At 47.3% G+C, this 20,931-nt stretch overlaps 1 protein-coding gene across 1 annotated transcript in view; it reads right to left on the reverse strand.

Moving 5' to 3' along the window:
- Window positions 1-20,931, reverse strand: part of LOC119441745 (bcl-2-related ovarian killer protein) — a 194,600-nt gene that overhangs the window by 13,063 nt on the left and 160,606 nt on the right. The window contains exon 2 of the mRNA XM_037706354.2: window positions 13,435-13,692. Coding sequence (XP_037562282.1) covers window positions 13,435-13,692 — 258 coding nt within the window. The remainder of the gene's footprint in view (window positions 1-13,434; window positions 13,693-20,931) is intronic.

Raw genomic sequence — 20,931 nt, forward strand, 5'->3', positions numbered from 1 at the left:
TTGCTTTATCATGCTTTATTTTTTCGCGGATCGACCGATCTTCAGCAGTGGCATACATTGTTGCTAATAGCAACGCTGGCAGCTGCCAGTGTGACGTAGCAAATAGCAGCTTGCTTCATGAACGTTGTTGAGGGCCTCTGATCGTCTACCTTACGCTGATTAGCAATGCCACAGAAAAACATTCCGAAATGTTCCTTTTTTCAGCAGTGGAGTGAGTGAGTGAGTGAAATAACTTTATTTAGGTCCAGAGAAGACGCAGCGGAGACCCCGTGTCCCCCCGCTAGTCCCACGTTGGGACCGCCAAGCCGAGCTTGACGGCGCGATCGCGGGCACTCTGGACGGCCAGGGTTTGGTCGCTGAGTTCGGGGCTGCCCAAAAGCGCAGCCCACCTCTCCTCGCTGAAGGCGGAGCCGATGGCTTCACACTCCCACAACACATGGTTCAATGTTGCCGTTAGTCCACAGGCAGGGCAGTTCACACAGGGATACCTTTCAGGGTATATAGCGTGAAGAACCGCAAGGTTAGGATACGCACGAGCTTGTAAATGTCGAAGGGTCACCGCCCGCGCCCTGCATACGGCAGGGTGCGGGCACCCTGCCACCCTGCCTGCCACCCAATTTGACGTTACGTTGCAGACGGCGATTTCAGAGAGAAAGGTCTAGTGTAGACTGCGGGGTAGAAAGATTGAAAACAGTAAACTCCGCTGCCCTTGTGTTAGGCAGAAGCAGGCGAAGAACGCTGGAACTACTCGACACTGTAGTTGCGCGTTTCCCTTTTTAAGCGCGCTGTGCTTTTTTTTTCTTTTGTGGTTGTACATATACTCGCGAGCTCGTGTAAATTCGGCTATAAATGATCGAGCCACAAACTCTAACCATCTCTCCGCCCTCCCCCACTTTTTTATTTAAGTAACCCTCGTATTCCAAAATACAACCTTAAGTTGAAGCCCATGCTTGACTTGATCTAAGTGACGCCTGGCGTGAACGTGCCCAGGGCGGTCATTGCGTTTCCTCTGGCGCGTACGCGACAGGCGTCATTTAAATCAAGTGAAGCATGGGCTTCAACTTAAGATGCATTTCTGAATACGAGGGTTAGTGCAGGATGCGCATACTGATGTGCTTCAACAATATGGTTGAGGCCTTTCGGCCCTCACAACTGAATGCTATATCAGTTTCTTACCATGAAAATTGGCTACATATATTCACTGTAAGCCTACGCTCCGACCTCCTGTCACGATGAAGTACTAGAACAGTTTTATGAAGATGTTGAATTAGTGATGAGAAAGCTGCAAACTCAGTATACCGTAGTCATGGGCGACTTCAGTGCAAAAGTATAGAAAGAGAAGCAGGCTGGGGAATAAGCAATCGGCAACTACGTCGCGGAAAGGAATAGGCTCCGAATAATGAATACCTTCTTCAGGAAGCGCTGTAAGATGAAGTGGACCTTGAAAAGCCCTAATGGAGAAACACGAAATGAAATAGATTTCATACTCTCTGCCGATCTCAGCATAGTGCATGATGTAAAAATGTTAGGTAGGGTAAAGTGCAGTGACCATAGATTATTGAGGTGTAGGATTTATCTCAATTTGAAGAGAGAAAGAATAAAATTAGTCAAGAAGAAACAGGCCAACCTAGACGCAGTAAGGGTAAAACTTCCCGTGGGCAGCGCGTGCGAAGGGACACACCTGTAGCGCTGCACTGCCGATCCGGGCAGCATTAATTGCATGTGTAGCGTGCGTTGGAAAATGTGGCCCGACTATTACTAACTGAATGAACAAGCATGGTGTGAGCGCGCACAAACAAACATGAAAAGATCACACTGAATGACTGCAGACAACGACAGTCAAAACGGTGGCAGCGAGCCCATACGCCGCAGCGGGCGAAGGTACGTGCGGTTTATCGCTTCAACGGAAACTGAGCGGCGAATGCACGGCGCATAAAGGTCAGAGCCGTGTGGAGATAAGAGACGGTGCGGACGAGCGACGAGCGCGGTTGTTGGCAGAGTACAAGTGCCCCCCTCCCCCCCCGCGCTCCCTCCGGCGCTGGCTTCCCGCTTCCTTGCTTGTGCGTGGGGGATTGAGTGCGTTCGCTCTCCGTGATAGCGCGCGTCCCCGCACGTTTCCGCTCGGGCATACGGCGCGCGGTGAAGATTTTATCTATAGAAAACAGACCAATTCAGGCTGGTGCTCGCAAACAAATATGCAGATTTAGAACAGGAAGATAAAGACAACTTAGAGGTAATGAATGAAACCATAACTAGGCTGCTTTCAGAAGCAGCAGTTGAATGGGTAGGTAAGGCACCAAGGGCAACCAGTAGGTAAGCTCTCCCAAGTAAGAAATGACCTAATAAAGAAACAACAAAGCATGAAACTGTCCAACTCAATACATCACACAGAATTCGCTGAACCGTCAGAACTAATCAACAAGAGCAACGTAAGGGATATTAGAAATTATAACGTGGGAAAGGTTCGCGAAAAATATGGACGCACCATGAAATCAGCGAGAAGAAAACTTGGCATAGGACAAGGCAAGATGTGTGCACTAAAAGATAAGCAGGGTGATATCATCAACAACTTCGATGATGCAGTAAAATCAGTGCAAGAATTCTCTACTGACCTTTATTTGATATTATGCAAGATTCTTCAACCACTTCAATATTCAGAAAGAAATCTAAACTGTAGTTTCTCGACAATTAACTTCTGCTTTCTAATTGATTTTCCTGCTTTTCGACTGATATGCAATTCCATATGTTGCAAGACTTTTTGTTTCATACGGCTTTGCCCTTTCTGTATCTTTCTGTACCTACTACATCTTTAATTTTTCTTTTATGTCTTCATTTGCATTATTGACACTTATTGTACTGCATTGATTTATTGTATGTATAATTGTGTCATTCGTATATATATATATATATATATATATATATATATATATATATATATATATATGTGTGTGTGTGTGTGTGTGTGTGTGTGTGTGTATTATGTGTATATATGTATACATTTTCTTGCACTGTTGTCTGCTGTGCCAACACCACCTAGATAGCGCAAGGCGTACGCACTCCGATCCATGACGTCATGCTACGTGGCCCGACTGCCACAGAATCTAATGGGGATGCTCCCGCGTAAGCAACAGTGATTTTGACGTCACTGCTTTCGTCACGCCAGCTTTGGCAATGAAAATTTCGAGCCAGCTAGCATGACGTCATAGATCGGAGTGCGTAGGCCTGCGCTATCTAGGTGGTGTTGGCTGTGCTCGTGGCGCCAGGAGCCCAGTCAGGCGTGCATATAGTCTCGCTTTTTGCTCCGGCGCCGTGACAAGCTGGTATTGTCAAAATCGTAATAAACTTCAACTTCAACCAGTACCGTACCCGGAGCAGCCACGCTTCCACCATTCGAAGTAGTGATGAACAGGATATAGAGGCTCGTTCTAAATCTAGCGATGAAGTTAGAATAGCCTTGCAAGGCATGGCCCGGGGGAAAGCGGCAGGAGAAGATGGAATAACAGTCGATTTAATCAAAGACGGAGGAGACATCATGCTTGAAAAGCTTTACACGCAACGCCTCATGACTTCAAGTGAAGCAGAGTGCTAGAAGAATGCCAACATTATATTAATCCATTAGAAGGGAGACGTTAAACAATTGAAATAATTATAGGCACATTAGCTCGCTTTCCGTATTGTATAAATAAAGTATCAAAATAATATGGTAACTCTGTACACACATGCACGGACGTTTCGGCCACATCGTCCGCCTCAACTGCAGCCATTGTTTTACCAGCTCATCACTTCATTGGAAGATACCGACTGGAACACGAAACTATGTCAACTGCAACCGAGCTATTGGCGATGCGAGAAGCTACTAAGCACATTTCTTATGAGCTCCCTTGGAATTGAATCACATTATGTGATTCAAGACCAGCGCTACAAGTACTTCAATGTATGGTGAAGAAGAACTCACAAAATTTTCAACCCCTAGACGTTGCGGAACTTCGCACTGTTAGTGTAAGAAACGGACACCATATTGTATACCAGTAAATCCCAGGAAACTGCGGACTACACGAGAATGACCTTGCTGATGCAACAGCAAAAATGGGCCTCAATGACGGCATTCTCGTCACCATACCATTCTCAAGGCCAGTGAGTGAGTGAAATAACCTTTATTACAGGTCCGGCGAGGACGCGAACTCGTCGCGCACCCGGCTAGTCCCACGTCGGGACCGGCAGGTCTAGCCCACCAGCCCGGTCGCGGGCACAACGGACAGCCAGGATTTGCTTGTCTAGAGCGGGGCTACGCAGAAGCGAGTCCCACTCATCCTTGCTGAACTTGGGGTATCTCGACCCGCACTCCCAGAGCATGTGTGCTAGAGCGGAGGTCTGCCCACAGGATGGGCAGGCGTCGTCGCGATATACGTCAGGGTAAACTTCGTGCAGAACGGCCAGACACGGATATGTGCCGGTCTGTAAAAGTCTAAGCGAAACAGCTTGCGCCCTATTCAATTTGGGGTGAGGGGGTGGAAAGACCCTTCTGGACATGTAGAAAAATTTTGTCACCTCGTTGTGAGTAGCGGGAGCATCCCTGTGGCCGTAGGGGGGAGGGGTGTCGGCTCTCCTTACAGAGGAAGCGCGGTCGGTGAGGTCGCGCGCAGCCTCGTGAGCAGACTCATTGAGGTTCGGGGGAGCACCCTCGACCGACCCTACGTGAGCGGGAAACCAGTGAATCGAATGATGCGTGAGAGCATCCGGATTGGAGACGCTAAGAAGACGAGCAGCCTGCTCGGCGATGCGACCCTTCTGAAAAGCCCTAACTGCCGTTTTGGAATCGCTGTAGATCTCAGACCCACGACCGTCTAGCAGGGCGAGGGCGATGGCGGCTTGCTCGGCGACTTCGGGGTCTGAAGTGCGAATTGAAGCGCTATTGGAAAGCTTGCCGCTGGAGTCGACCACGACGACGGCAAAGGTCTTTCCATCGCTGTACTCCGCGGCGTCGACGAAGCGTGCTCTGATGCCTTGTTGATAGATCTGTTTCAGAATTGCTACTGCTCTCGCCTTGCGTCTGCCCTCGTTGTGGACGGGATGGACGTTTCGAGGCACGGGGGCCACTTCGAACTTGTCTCGAATGCACCTAGGGATCGGGGTACTGACCCTCGAAGATACCACAGGAGGGTAACCCAGCTCTTCGAGGATGCGTTTACCTGCCGCTGTGGTGGTCAGGCGAGCGAGTTGCGCGCGTTCTTGGGCTTCGGCAATCTCCTCGGCGGTGTTGTGTACCCCCAGCTTGAGGAGATCTTCGGTATGGGTCCTAATGGGTAGCCCGAGAGCCCTTTTGACTACTTTGCGGATGAGAGCATTGAGCTTGTCTCGCTCCGCTCTGAGCCAGTTGTGCATAGAAATCGTGTACGTGAAGTGGCATAATACGAAGGCGTTGATAAGGGTGAGGAGATTGGCTTCCTTCATGCCTCTGTGTCTGTTTGCGATTCTGCGAACGAGGCGCAAGGCGTTGTCCGTCTTTGCGATGATCTTGCGGAGAGCCGTTCCGTTCCCGCCGTTGAATTCGACAAACATGCCCAGGACCCTAATGACGTCGACCCTGGGTATCACCCCTCCATCACAAGTGTGAAGACAGATGTTGCTTTCGGAGACTGGCTTCCAATCGTTCGGTCTTCTTCCCTTCTCTTTTCTGTAAAGCAGAAGCTCCGACTTGGCGGGGGAGCACCGCAGTCCGGTGGGGCGGAGATACTCCTCGATCACGTCGATCGCCTCCTGCAAGTCTCAAGGCCAGACTGCAATTTCTTTCTTACCGAGGCTATGCGGAAAGCGATAGCAAAACATTGGGCGCTACAAGAAAATTGTCACAAAAGTGTTTATAGGCTCGGTCCTATAAACACTTTTATAGTTTTTATAAACACTATAAACACTCGGTCCTATAAACACAATATTATAGGATATTTCGGACGCCGGGTGGCATCCACTGTAGCCATGCGAGCCTCCTGCACAGGCTTGTACTATAGATGTTGCCTTTACGCGAATATATTTGTATCACACTTGACGCGCAGACTCACCAGATTGTGATACGTGCGATTTACCTGAGAGAGTGGAGCACACACTTCTTGCCCTTTAAAGATATGACCCTCAACGGCAGGTACTGACTTCTGCGTTGGTGTCCTTTAATAACAGGTCCTTGAATCGAAAACTTATTACTGGCACCATGGCCGGCCATTATATTCACAAAGCCAGCCAGCAAGGCACTCTTAGAATTTTTAAGTAACGCAGGCCTAGATACAAGTAAACGGGTCCTTTAGACACGAATGTGTATACTTGTATAATCGCCTCTGTATCAGCACTCCTTACACCCCTCTTTTTCTCCTCTTACCCTCCCCTCTGAGCAGAATAGCAGGCTAGATGATATTACCTCAGGCCAACCACTTTGCAAATGATGGCCTTAATAATCAGTCCGTTCCCTGCAATCGGTAGAGCTCACGTTTTTAATTTCAGTGCATAAACTTCATAAAATTCGGTGTAGTAGTTGCCAGACGAAAAGAGTTCTCCGTCGCCATGTATTAAGATATTTTGACCTTCTGAAGTGAACCTTTCTCTTAAGTCACAGCACCGTACCGAGCGGCGAGAACACGAACACGCCTTTATGGATGCAGCTCCGGCTTTTTGGAGATCGCTCGACTATAGAGGGCTGTCACACGTGTCGTTCGACCAAGGAAAATGTAATCGGGAAGCTTTGTTTTTCTCATCCTCGTCCACGATACGAAACGATCTACTGCACACAAGGAGGAAAAGGGGCGTAGTCTTTCGTTCGATCTCTATGCTTGCCCGTCACGGTGTAGGATTTGCGCAAGTGCAGTCCGTCCTAAAGCACGTGCGTCCCATTATCGCCTCCGTCACCCGATGCACCTGTCGTTTCCAGTGGGGCAGCAGTCGTAGTGCAGCATCTTTTGCAGATTCCACTAAACTATCATTCGATTGCTCAATTGCACGCACGTGACAATTTTATTTCTTTCCTTAGGCGCGCTTGACGTGACACAAATATGCAAATGTTTCTACAGCAATTACAAGTCCACGTGCGTAAAGCCGACGAATGTACTTGAGCAAGCGCGTGTTTACACAGTAATGTTCGAGCAACACTGCCTCAGACACCCGCCTGTGCCGATACGTCCGCGTACGTGAGTTCGCATGACCTTGCGCAGAAACGGCCCTGACTGTAACTGAGCTCTTGCACAAGAGCTGTGAAAAAACGAGCGCCTTTAGCAACATGCATTTTACTGGTGACTTCTTTTGTTTTTTCAGGAGGGCTACCTTACGGCATAGAAAAAAACTAGAAAAAAAAAGAAGTTTTAAATACGAACGCATTCTTGCATCATGGAGGAAGTCCAGCAAGGCTCTGTATTCTATTACCGACGCAGTATATTCCATTGATGAGCTGCTCTTAGTACACAGGGAGAAGAAATCGAAGCACCAACAATTTTATGAGAACTTACAGCACGGTTAGAGCTATAGCTATGGTATACCTTATCGCACTGTTATGTTTCGTTATGTATTTTACCTTTCTACGTTATCTAAAGCGGGGACACAGCGGCTATGCCATTCTGTTGCAGAGAACTAGGTCGTAGGTTCGACTCCCGCATGCAGCTGCCGCTTGCGATGAGTCCGGTTTACAAGAACACTCGTACACTTAGATTTAAAGTTGACGAAACCCAGGTTGATTCTGCGGAGTCATCCATTACGGCGTGCCTCATAGCCCTGTTCAGTTTTGGGAGGCAAACCCGCATGAATCAATAAACATCCTTACTGCGACCGCTGTTCAAGTGCACGCAACTGGGTTTGGCTTGTTCAACCGTCCGTTCATTCCGCTAAGTTGACGACGACCGTTAGATGAGCATATTAGTTAGAGCACGAGCAGATGTCGCAAGCAGATGTCACTCGATGTCAATACGGTGCGACGCTGTCAGTACTGCGACGCCGGCGCAAAGCTCAGACAGTACGAGTGGTAGAGATGGCAAGCTTCACCTGAGAACACGCTGCTATCGGCCAATGGCCGTACCAAGTAATTTAAGGAGATCGTGGCGATGCAGCGGAGGGACAAGAAAAATTCTTGTTTCTCAATTCGCTTTAAAGCTACGAAACTACCGGAAGACGCGTCAGAAATAAGAATGGTCTGCGCAACCAGCTCGCTACGGTGAAATAGCGGGAAACAGGACCATTCAAGTTTGTTGCCGTCACAAATTTCGCTCAGTTAGGATCGTTTTTCGCCCACTTGCCATGCTTACATAGCATTTTTTACTAATTTCGGGTTTATACTTGATGCCCATATTGTTGGACACTAAAGAGGAAGCCATACAGAGATAATAAAACAAGTCAGAAACAGAGATTCTATTTTTTGATGAATATTGCAGTTTCTTCAGCCGCGTGTCCCCGTAAAACAAAACCTTCCTTACCACCACCACCACAGGGGTTCGAACTCACGTCGCTACAGAAATGTGCACTTAGGAGCCGCAGGCATCGATCACTGCTCTATTCGGCAAACTACGTTTCTAGGTAATTTAATTCTACGAGCTTCTGCGCTCCACACAGATTGAGTGTCAAAAGACTTGCATGTACCTTTACACCCCACCTTACTATTGGGAGACGACCCGCTAGTGCTATTCACCGAGTTGTTCAACTTTTTAGATGAAAGTGGTTATTTACATAAACTATAATGTAACACAGCTTTTACTGCCCTAACATTAGTTTTTTATTGTCTTGTGACTGGCGCAGCATGGCCTTAGTCGCTTTTTCGCCATTAAAGCAGAATTCCAGAATTAACTAACTAACAACCGGCCACACTGAACGGCACGGACTTGAATAAACCGTGCTACCAAAAACGCACTCAAATTAAAGACTCATAAACGCGCTGGAACTGTAGAATAGAATGCGAAAAACATTCGCGACATGAAGAAGAAGCCGACAAAAACTACTCAAGGACTTACTATAGCATACATTAGGTGAAGCACATAGGTAGGCTGTACGGGAAATCGTCTACGAGAAAATAACCTAAGCCGGCTAAAGCACGTCATTAGCACTAAACGCGAAAGCTCCGTTGTCCTCTAGTGTTGTGCTTGGTGCATCTTTTCTTCTCGAGAGAACCGTATCTTTTTCTGCGCACCATTTTTTAACTAGTTCAACAGTGCTTCGCAGCGTCATTGTGCATACAACTATCAAAAGCAACGATAAACTACCAATGGGCGTGCTTCTGCCGACCCCTTCAAATCTGTTCGGCTCGAAGCCCTGTCGTTTTCCGCCGATTGACTATCATAACCCAATTTACCCGGGTCATTATGCTAATATTCACAGACGTAATCCAAAGAAAATTTCCCGCCACTATATAGCCACATCCGCCAGCGGCTGGGGAAAGCAGAGTTGGAGGAGAGCAGGAAGTTAAGTAAATCGTCAAGGCGTGCGATTTGTAGTATACTTGCCGTAAACGTTTTTCGTTTTGCTTTGTTTTCGCGAACGGAGCTGCAGATTCGAAGCAGCAAAGCACCGCCTTCGAAAGAAACTGCGTACAATACTGCAGGAAAAATACGTTACCGCCTATAATGGAGCGCCGCATTCTTTATCGATTACAGAGACTAACAGTGCTTTTCTGCCGCCATTAGGAAGTTTTTGGAATAAGTAAACCAAAAGTTAGCCCACGTAAGGAAGTTTGGCTAAAACAGGCGCTGGCGTTCGTGAGGGTGAAAGAGGGAGAAAGAAGAGGCGAAGTGAAGGTAGGGAGGTCAACTAGGCTCGACATGGTTGGCGCCCATTTAGCTCGGAGAAGAGGAAGCGTGAATATAAGGGGGGAAGAAGGGATAAGGCACGCATGCGGACACACTCTCCAAAGTTTGTCATTCAATCAAAAGCAGCCACAGAGGTCGATATCGACTTGCAAAAACGCAGCAGCTGTATTGTGCCTTAAGCTGCATCGCACATTCACCATGAAAGTGCTCCCGAGATCGCTTCCCCTATAAGAGATTTCCTCGCCCAACGCACAGTACTGCTAGAGACCTTCAAGTAGCTAATAGCAGATACCTTGAATGTGTTGAAGGTGCAATTACGCAGAGCCCGTTTATATGTAACACTGCTTGGCCGTAGAATCAATTTGCACCCCTGAATGTCGCGTTCCATCTGACGTCGCACTCTACATCGGGAGACTTCATCGCTTCCTCCGGCACTGAAATCATTTGCCACTGCAGCAGAAGCATCTCACAGTGAACACTGCCGCTCTGCTTCCTTGCTCCTTAAGTAACCGTGTGTTCTAAAAAACAACCCTTTTTGTGATGCAAAATACATGTAACGTCCCCTGCATCCGCCACAGTATAACTCGGGCATTAGTATGAACAATCACCATCACAAAGATAATTCGTACATTATAGCTCACTCCCTAAAAAATTACATTAACCTTATCAAAAGCAAATTTGCCCCATGCACGTATAATCCCGTCGATCATATAATATCAATACGTATGTGTTCTCGAACGATTATAGTGTTCTATATGAGAGACATGTTGCGCACGATATCTTTGGACAAGTCACTGCTGAACTGCACTATTATCTAGCAATGTAAAGAGAATCACTCTGCCTATTCTGTGTGTCGAAGAAGCTTCACTGTAGTCAAGGAACAGAGTGACTGCCTGTATTGTTTCCTAACAGTGAAGTCATCAGTGTCCGGGCCACGGCATAATTTTGTAGAAACCCAGAAATAAGCACACCGGAAGGGCAGTCGGTGAACAAACATTACGATTTAATTGAATACAAAAGTGTTGACAATAATTGCGTGTGAGCGAAAAAGAGGCGTGCGTGTGTGTGTGTGTGTGTGTGTTGTGTGTGTGTGTGTGTGTGTGTGTGTCTGCGTGAGTGCGTGCGTGCGTGCGTGTGTGTGTGTGTGTGTGTGTGTGTGTGTGTGTGTGTGTGTGTGTGTGTGTGTGTGTGTGTGTGTGTGTGTGTGTGCGTGCGTGCGTGCGTGCGTGCGTGCGTGCGTGCGTGCGTGCGTGCTTGTGTTTCGGTGCTTCCACAATGTGTCACGTAAGTCGATTTTCCACTACTACAACCGCGCGCCCACCTAGAGGAACTACAAATAAAGGGTCCTGATAAGTGCATAAGTAACACAAATACCAAGTGCAGAAAGTAACACAAATACCTGCGCGATTCTGTAGCCAGGCATCAAAGAACAATCCCGCAAGTCATATACTGCTATCGCTTACTTCGCATAGCTTCCTGCTTGTCAAAACCTTCGAATCCCTCAGTGCGCGAGTTGCCGGTCCGGCGAACAGGTTGCCCGTGCGTCAAACCTGTCAGCATTTGTGGCGGCGCCGATAACGCTGATCCGAATATCCTGCTCGCCAAATGCTTCCTCTTGGCAAGGCGTCTGCCATTCAAACGTCGTCGTAGAGTTGCGTAGTATGGATGACAGGCGCTTGTTCGCTTCTTCCTTAGTATAAGGCCATAACACATCCGCTTACATCTATTGCCCGCGAAAGGTGGGTGCAATGCCGGTTCGCTTTGTCCTCTTTTCCTATCTCCGTGCCAAGATCAAGTGCGCTGGCAGTGTCAGACTGCGCGATTGGTGAACTCGAGACCTGTGAGCCGTCTCAAAAACCGTAAATAAAAGGCTACGATAGCACACAGTGCATGAGCTTTTTTTTTTACTTTTTGTCACATTGATTATGCTTAAACAAGTTCAGTGAGGGAGGCCAGTGCAGAGAGGCATCGCACGAATTCCCGTCATGCACGTTTAGCCCTAGCGCCATAAATGTCCACACGTAGGTAAAAAAAATTAGACCGTGTGATCAACTCAGCTCCTGTTATCGGCTTCACTTCAAGTTGCCTGCGAAACTTAAGGTCAAGCTTAGTCAGCCGTGTACGATGTTACTACAGCACGTTGAGCCGTATTTCGACAAGTCTCCCCGCTGGGGCCAAGCAACCAGCTAGAGCCTGGATGCGCGACAGCGTCCACGCACAACAGGGACAATTTTACCTTGTAATGGAAGTGAACACAATGTATCTGAAGCAGATCATTTCGTAATATAGGGTGTCCCAGCTAACTTGACCCAAAAAAATACTAAAGAAACACGGTACACGATACGATTTTAAGACCTACGTTGAGCGAGCGCCGTAGTTCTTGTAATTGCATCTTGCCTCATGTTTGTCTAAACATTGTTTTCGTTGAACAGCTTGGCTAACATTAGCTGGGACACACAGTATACTGCAGTAGCGCATAAAGCCTGAAGCATCGTTCAGTAGGCTATACTAAAGATGCAGCCAGATAAAATAAAGCCGCACTGTGAGTGATGCCACGATATTGAAGGAATATGTGACACAGTGTTATAAAAAATGAAATTATGGGGTTTTACGTGCCAAAACCACGATCTGATTATGAGGCACGCCGTAGTAGGGGACTCCGGAAATTTCGACCACCTGGGGTTCTTTGACGTGCACCTAAATCTAAGCACACGGGTGTTTTCGCATTTCGCCCCCATCGAAATGCGGCCGCCAAGGCCGGGATTTCATACCGCGACCTCATGCTCAGCAGCCGAACACCATAGCCACTGAGCAACCACGGCGGGTGACACAGTGTTATACATACGGACTGATACCGACTGACATCGGCATTAATGAAGGGCCCATGACGAAAAGCACTACCTGAAAGCTTGCGCAAATATCTTTTAAGAAATGTATACAAAACAGTACCCTTTTTTTGTTAGGGGCAATCAGTCAGTGCGCATATCCTATCTAATCACATTGTGGGCATGACTGGACACACAAGTTGTATGGCTCACATTTTACTATTGCTCGCATTCGCATTGTTGGCCAGGCTATTAGCTGCTAGTGCCGTTGTAGATAATTATTTTGTGAAGCCTTCGAATTTCACTTAATTTGTGTGTTTTGTAAATGCTGTATCCATTATTCTCACTATTGCTTTGATTGTCAGGCGGTGCGCACCTTTCATTATACCATGATCCATTGTGATATTTATTTAGCAGCAAACTTTGTGCGCATAAGTTCGCAAAACAAGCAGTATAGCCAGCGCCCTATTTCATGCCATTTCGTTGATGTGACATCAGCAACGAAAAAAAAAAAAAAACTGCGCCTGTACTGACAAAAGCTTCCTACGCAAGGACTCGTTCGTAAGAGAAACTTTTGTCTAATATCATACCATTAGTGACAGCGGATGACTAATGAAAAAAAAAACGCTTACGAACGAAAGCTTTCTGAACACGGGTGCCAGGTCTCATATTCACAAAAGTACTTACGCTATAATTGACGGTAAGAGCATAGCTCACCAATTACGATGACGGACAATCTTTATCGAAGGAAGGCTGCCAATGACAAACAGCTTTTACATAACAAAACCTTTTCGAATTTAACCCCTGAATCCGCCAAGTGGCGAGGGATGGAGAACGAAACTCACCCATCCACCCTGCTGACTGATCCATGTGGCTAGGTCTCTCTCGACGAATAGGCCCAGAGCTTGGACGAGGCCTAGGACGTACTCGGGGTGGCCCAGCTTGACGCAGTCGACGGCGAGTCCGCCGGAGACCGAGTAGAGGGCCACGATGCGACCCCACGAGATGTCGTTGCGGAACAGCTCGCGCGCCACTGCCTCGAACACATTCTGCACCGCCGTCTCCGAGGGCAGCGCGTGCACGCCGATGTTGCCCGTCACCGTCTGCCGCGAGAAAGGAGAGACAGGAAAGAACGGTTGGATACAACCACAACACGAAAGTGCGGATAGTTGGCGGGTTTTCACTGCCGGTGACATTTGAAAATGTGTTTATTTTTCACTTTTTTTATGCGCCTCGCGTGCTGCTGCAGCTTCATTGTGCACGGGTAGACTAAATCCATCACCGACACGCTTGGGTAGTTTGTGTGCGTTCACTTGCGCTGCGTTGGGTGGTCGATTCCACGCAGCGATAACTATATGTAGCGTGACGGCGTAGTAGCCAATGACGAAGGCCCGAAACAGTGACCAATGAAGTGGATCGCTACAAATTACAGCATCTTGTTCAGGTAAACCGCAGCGTTACTCACTTACGTTTCCTATGGTAGCAAATAATAATATTATCAATAATAATGATCAAACATATAGAAAGGCAATATGGAACGGCGCGTTAAACGCCGGTTTGGTATGGTTTCTATGTTTTTTTTTTTTTCATCGTTAAAGAGACACTAAAGGCAAGCACCAAGTCGACGTGGACTGTTTAAATACAATTCCAGAAACCTCGCAACGCTTATGTCATGCCAAGAAAAGACTTAGTTTACGAGAAAATTGCATCTGACGGGTACGAATGCCTTTTCGAAATTCAAATATCCCGCTACCCAGCCAGGGAGTGGTGACGTTGCATACGCCATCACCACCCGTTGCTGCCGTTGGTGAGTGAAATGCGACCCGACAGACGGCGGTACCGTAAACGCGTGGCCATGGAGAACCCGAGTCAAGCCGGAGCGGTGGATTCGCCGCTGCCGCTGCTTTTGGTCAATGGGCGCGAACCGTTCGGGCATCTCGCCACATCGCATGGAAGTGGAATTCTCTGCTACTTGCATTTTGCACGAGTTACGCGAGCCAGCAAAACCAGCGCAGCACTACGCGATAACGACACTACTGAAACGCGAAAGCGCGGGTGCCGCAGAGCCGAGCAAAACATAAACTTTCGACCGCCCGCGTCGTTGTCAAGGGTAATGCCAATGAGTTCTTTTTTCTAAAAATGAAATCGAACAGGACAAGTAACATTTTCTTTCGTCATCGGACAAGTACTTGAATGTCCCTGGGGAGTATCTAATCGTGTCCTGCATTTACCTCAATTCCTCCGTTACTAAGGCTCTGTTCGCGATAATATTGACGCCTTTAGAGATTCTCGAGCACTAATCTATCACTTTAGCTTGACTTGACATTTGCCTTTAGTGTCCCTTTAAACATGGTTGCAAGCAACTCTCATCGTCGTGTAGTGAAGCCAAACCAGTAGGAACGGTCGTCGACGAGCACTGCTCCTCCCCTTTAGAGAATGGGTTAGTGTTTGTACTCATTCGAAAGAAATCAACTTTGACATGCATTGGAGCCAGCGCTCATCTTTCGGGTGACGCCGAAATAATAGTACCTGTGGCAAATTGCGAAACAAAATGCAAAAACTTGCGATTCGTTGCAAATTGCAGCAATAACAACTTTACTTGTTACCGCCTGACTATCATAAGCAGGCGGCAGCAACATGCAGCATTAGCAGCTCTAGAGATAAAAAAAGAATATATATATATATATATATATATATATATATGGCAGAAAAATGCGCCCGCCTGTGTATGTGTGTGTGTGCACGTTTGTGTGTGTGCGTGTGTGTGGTGTGTGTGTGTGTGTGTGTTTGGTGCGTGTATTTTTGTGCGTGTGTGCGTGGTGTGTGTGTTTGTGTGTGGTATGTATGTGTGCGTGTGTATTTGTGTACGTAGGCGTGTGTGTGTGCGTGTGTGGTGTGTGTGTGGTGTGTGTGTGTGTATGGGGGGGGGGGTGCGAGCGAAATCTCTATTCCGAGTAGGGTAACGCCAGTCAGCAAAACTGACAGTATTGCGTATACCAGGGGTGGTGTGTGCGGTGTTTGTGTGTACGTGTGTGGTATGTGTGTGTGTGGTATGTGTGTGTGTGGTATGTGTGTATGTCTGTATGTGCGTGTGTGATATGTGTGTGCGTGGCGTGTGTGTGTTTTTGTGTGTGTGTGGCGTGTGTGTTTGTGTGCATGTGTGTGTGGTGTGCCTGTGGGCGTGTGTGTGTGGTGTGGGTGGGCTTTTGTGGTATGTGTGTGTGCATGTGTATTTGTGTACGTATGCTTGTGTGTGTGCGCGTGTGTGTGCGTCTGTGTGGTGAGTGTTTGTGTGCATGTGTGCGTGTGTATTTGTGTGTGTGTGGTATGTGTGTGCGTGGCGTGTGTGTGTATTTGTGTGTGTGGTGTGTGTGTTTGTGTGTGTGTGGTATGCCTGTGCGCGTGTGTGTGTGCGTTTGTAGCATGTGTGTGTGCATGTGTATTTGTGTACGTATGCGTGTGTGTGTGTGTGCAGTGTGTGTTTGTGTGCGTGTGTGCATGTGTGCGTGTGTGTTTGTGCGTGCGTGGCGTGTGTGTGTGTGTGCGTGTGTGTTTGTGGTGCGCCTGTGCGCGCGCGTGAGTGTGTGTGTGTGTGTTTGTGTGTGTGTTTGTGTTTATGTGTGTGTGTGGTGTGCCTGTGCGCGTGTGTGGTGTGTGTGTGTGTGTGTGTGTGTGTGTGTGTGTGTGTGTGTGTGTGTGTGTGGTGTGTGTGTGTGTGTGTGTGTGTGTGTGTGCGTGCGTGCGTGCGTGTGTGTGTGTGTGTGTGTGTGTGTGTGTGTGTGTGTGTGTGTGTGTGTGTGTGTGTGTGTGCGTGCGTGCGTGCGTGCGTGCGTGCGTGCGTGCGTGCGTGCGTGCGTGCGTGCGTGCGTGCGTGCGTGCGTGCGTGCGAGCGAGCGCTTAATTCCGAGTAGGGAAACGCCAGTGAACAAAAGTGGCAGTACTGCGTATACCAGGGGTGGCCAGACACGCATATGCAAAGAGCCATAAAAATAATCTTTAAGTCTAGAGCCGCAGTAAAAAGGGTGTGTGGATATTTTTTATTTTATTTCATCCAACAAAACTGGTGGCCTCAGTGAATGTCACTCATGCAGCGATTGCTTTTTGTGCCTCTGCATTAATTTTGCTTCCCCATTCGTGAAGCAAACACCTTGAAGTTTGGCTGCCTGTGTGCTGGGCCTCTCTTCTAGTATATAAAGAAAGGTGGTCTTTAGAGGGACAAATATGGGGTAGGGCGTTACAGAGGGCAGAGAGTCGTTAGTCACACTTGGGCCGGCCAGAGGCCCACACTTTGGCCACCCCTGGCCTATACCATAAAATCAAACTCCTGCTGTACAGACAGGCTAGACGAGGTGCTAGGGTACTCGCCCCACTCGATCAGGTGCCCATTAGCGTTCGTACGTACCAGGGATGGGCATACCATCCCTAGAGTAGACTCTTTCAAAATCTTAGGGCTTTTATTAGACTCTAAGGGCTGCAACGCTAAGTCTATTGCTCATCTCACCGCGAAAACGGAGAACATTCTCAGATTAATTGTGAGAATGTTCAACAAAGAAGGCGGCATGGCCGAAGATATACTCCTTAGGGCTCAGTATTCTTTCCTCATGAGCCATGTCACTTACATAGTCGCGGCCCTCAATCGGACTAAATCGGAGATAGATAAATTAGACACACTCATGCGCAAAAGTGTCAAAAAGGTGCTCGGCGTTTCAATTACGGCTAGCACAGAGAAACTCATGAAGTTGGGAGTACACAACAGCACTTCAGAGTTAACTGAAGCACAAGAATCAGTACAAATTATTAGATTTAACTCCAAAGTAGGCATAAGACTGCTAGATGCGACAGGCCTCCGTCCTAGCTTCAATCAGAGAGAGACCACGCAACTTGATAATCAAACAAAAAATTCCTTTATTGTAGACCCTTTTCCAAGAAACGCCCACCCACAACACAAGAAAGGTCAAAAGTTGGCAAGGGCTAGGGCTTTCTTAAAGAACTTATCCAGAACAGAGACCTTTGTTGACGCGGCGCGACACGCCAGCGCCAACAAGTTTTCCGTAGCAATAGTCAATAACAGGGGAGAACTCCTCTCGGCAGCTTCGCTGAAGACCTCGTTCGTCGACGTGGCGGAACAGGCTGCTGTAGCTCTCGCGCATTACTCGACACAAAACGCACTACGGTGTACACGGACTCCCGGATGACAATTAGAGCGTTCGCATCGGGACTGATAGCCAAACAGGCACCCAGGATTCTCAACCGCAAACCCCCCTTCAGACATTATGCATCACATAGTCTGGTTGCCAGCTCACATGGGACCAGACGTATTACCGGGTCACCTGAACCTCAATGAGATAGCCCACGACCGTGCGCGAGGTTTCATATGCCGCAACGGGACGGTGTCTCGGATGAGTACGGGAGAGCTCGTCTACAGTTATCCTCAAGTTACTTTTCACGAAATCACATCATATTACAGAAGGGATAGACAGAGTTCTCCCTTCCCCCACATCTCAACAGATCACAATCTAGCGCGCTCCGCATGCTCCAGACGGGGTCCTACCCCTCTAGGGGCTTTCTGAACATGCTCCACCCCGACATTGATCCATTAATTCTGACCAGATTGTGGCACTGAAGTTTGCTCATTAAATCACATGCTCTGGCAGTGCCCTCTGTTGCAGGATTAACCAAGCAGAAGACAGGACGAAGGCCGTCACAGACCCAAGACAAGACGTCCAGCTCCTGGCTGTCCAGAAGGCCCGTGAACGAGCGGAGAGGCACGGCCTCTCTGTTCCAACACGGGACTAGCCAACGGCTAGCAGGCCTCCCTGCCTAGCTTCTCAGGACTTCAATAAAGTTATTTACTACTACTACTACTACTACTACTACTACTACTACTACTACTACTACTACTACTACTACTACTACTACTTAAGAAAACTCACCTTCGAGACCATGCCGGAATCAACTTATCTCGCGTTCTTTCTCATGCAAGGTATCACTGTTAATACAATGATATGAGGATTACGTAAAAGCGTAGATAAAACGCAGAAGTGTTTGCATAATAGAGGGAAACGGGGAAAATGTACGAATGGATCGTTTCACTTCGCAGCTTCATACGCGACATACCATCACTGCTGAGGAATGAGTATAAAGATACTTTCGCTAGCTGGTTCAGGCAAGTGAGGAAATCGGCGCCAGCACATGCGCAGCTGATGATTTACAAGCGTTGAGTAATGCATGAACGGTGCTATGCCTGCAAAAAGTAAATATTATTAATAATAAAAATAATAATAAATTGGCACATTGGCCCGACGTGTGTAGCACCGTCCGCGGTAGTAATGCGTAGCGTTGCGCCTATATATATATATATATATCGCGACATACGATAGTGCGCCAAAATTTCTGGCACCCATAAAAGCTTAAACACGCCGCGTAGTGCCTGTAATGTTATTGCACAGACGCCACAAAGCTACCCGTAAAGAGCCGCGTCAGTAGCATTACATCATTTACAGGTTTGATCACTGATCACTTTGCACTTACAATGTTTTGCACTTACAACGTTTAATAGTCTGAGAAGATTTAAGATAAAAGGCATGCGCAGTGAATGTTATGATTCATTACATTTGGTTGTGGGCTGCCATTCTCAATGTTCTAAAAATTTTGCTCAAGAAGAACGTAAGACCTGGTATAAGCAACTTTAACAACTGAATAGTGTAGCGATGTATCTAACACATACGGCATCGATAAGCATACATCATACGTATACTTAAATGTACACGGAGCCCCACGGAGCCCCACGGAGCCCCACGGCGACGCCTACAACGATGGCGAAAGTTCGCTTGGAGTATCCACATAATTCCTATCGCAATAAAAATAGCTGTAAGCGCCCATCCATAATAAAGTCCGAGCCGGAAAATTCACACGTTAAACAACAGTAACAAGTTAGCGAAATTGCCTTTCTAAAGACGCTATTAAATGTTTTCTGTTATAATACACAAAATAATTTTAGGTCGCGCTGCAGTCATCGCGACATGTGTTGTCATAGTAGCGAGGAAAAAGGTTTCAAGCATCATTAATTTCTACTGTTTCAAGTCACACGTTTTGAGTGACAGAAATATCAGTACTGTCGTATGACCGTATGTGATACATGAAACGACGAGGCATCCAATACATCGCGTGGCAAGTTTGAAAGATGGCTGCTCTCATTATCAGTACCTGTTCGGAGCTTTTTTTGGATACGGCTGATGGAATAATTAGTAATTGTACGTTGGGTCGCACGCGGTATCCTACCATGGGCATCTTTTGCTCTGTTGTATTGACAATCACGTCATCATCAGCCTATATTTATGACGATACTTAATAGTAAACATTTTGATCGACCCTAGTTGCTGTACCTATGTAGAGTTTCATAGTTATTCTTAAGGCAAATCTAAAACATACAGACGTTGATCGTCACCTCTTTGCCTCTGTTGTTTTATATTATAGCGCTAACAAAAGCTCCAGAGGTCATATTTTACAGCACCATTTTGTATCTATGGGCACGTTTTCGGATACCACCTGCAGTAATTTTTAACTTAGTGCAAAGAAAGAAACAAATATGAACCGATAATAAGGCTGGAAAATTCATCATACAGGTAACTGAGAAATCTACGGAGTACAATCAACCTACCCGCCGGGGTGGCTCAGTCAGCTAAGCCGTTGCGGCTGAGCACGAGATCGCGGGATCAAATCCCCGCCGCGGCGGCCGCATTTCGATGAAGGCGAAATGCAAAAACGCCCGTGTGCTTGCGTTGTAGTGCACGTTAAAGAACCCCAGGTGGACTAAATTAATCCGGAGCCCTCCACTACGGCGTGCCTCATAATCAAAACTGGTTTTGGAACGTAAAACCCCAGAAAGAAGCACAATAAACCTCTCTATATGACTTTCATAGATTACGAACAAGCATTTCATTCAGTAGAGATACCAACAGTCATGGAGGCATAGCGTAATCAGGAAGTGCAGGAGGAATATGTGAATATCTTGGGAAATATCTACAGATTCTACGCATACCTTGGCTCTCCACAAGAAAAGTAAACAAATACCTATCATGACACAATCTATCTAATGCTATTCACTACATGCTTTAAAGAATGCTTCAAGCTATTAGAGTGGGAAGGCTTGGGAGTGAGGATCAACAGCGAATTCTCAACAACCTTCGGTTTGCAAATGACATTGTCCTGTTCAGCAACACTGGCGATGAATTACAACGAATGATTGAGGACCTTAATCGGAAAAGTGTGAGAGTGGGGTTGAAGGTTAATATGCACAAGACAAAGATAATATTCAATAGCATGGCAAGGGAACAAGAATT

Source organism: Dermacentor silvarum, chromosome 2, assembly GCF_013339745.2.
Source record: "Dermacentor silvarum isolate Dsil-2018 chromosome 2, BIME_Dsil_1.4, whole genome shotgun sequence".
Taxonomy (NCBI): domain Eukaryota; kingdom Metazoa; phylum Arthropoda; class Arachnida; order Ixodida; family Ixodidae; genus Dermacentor; species Dermacentor silvarum.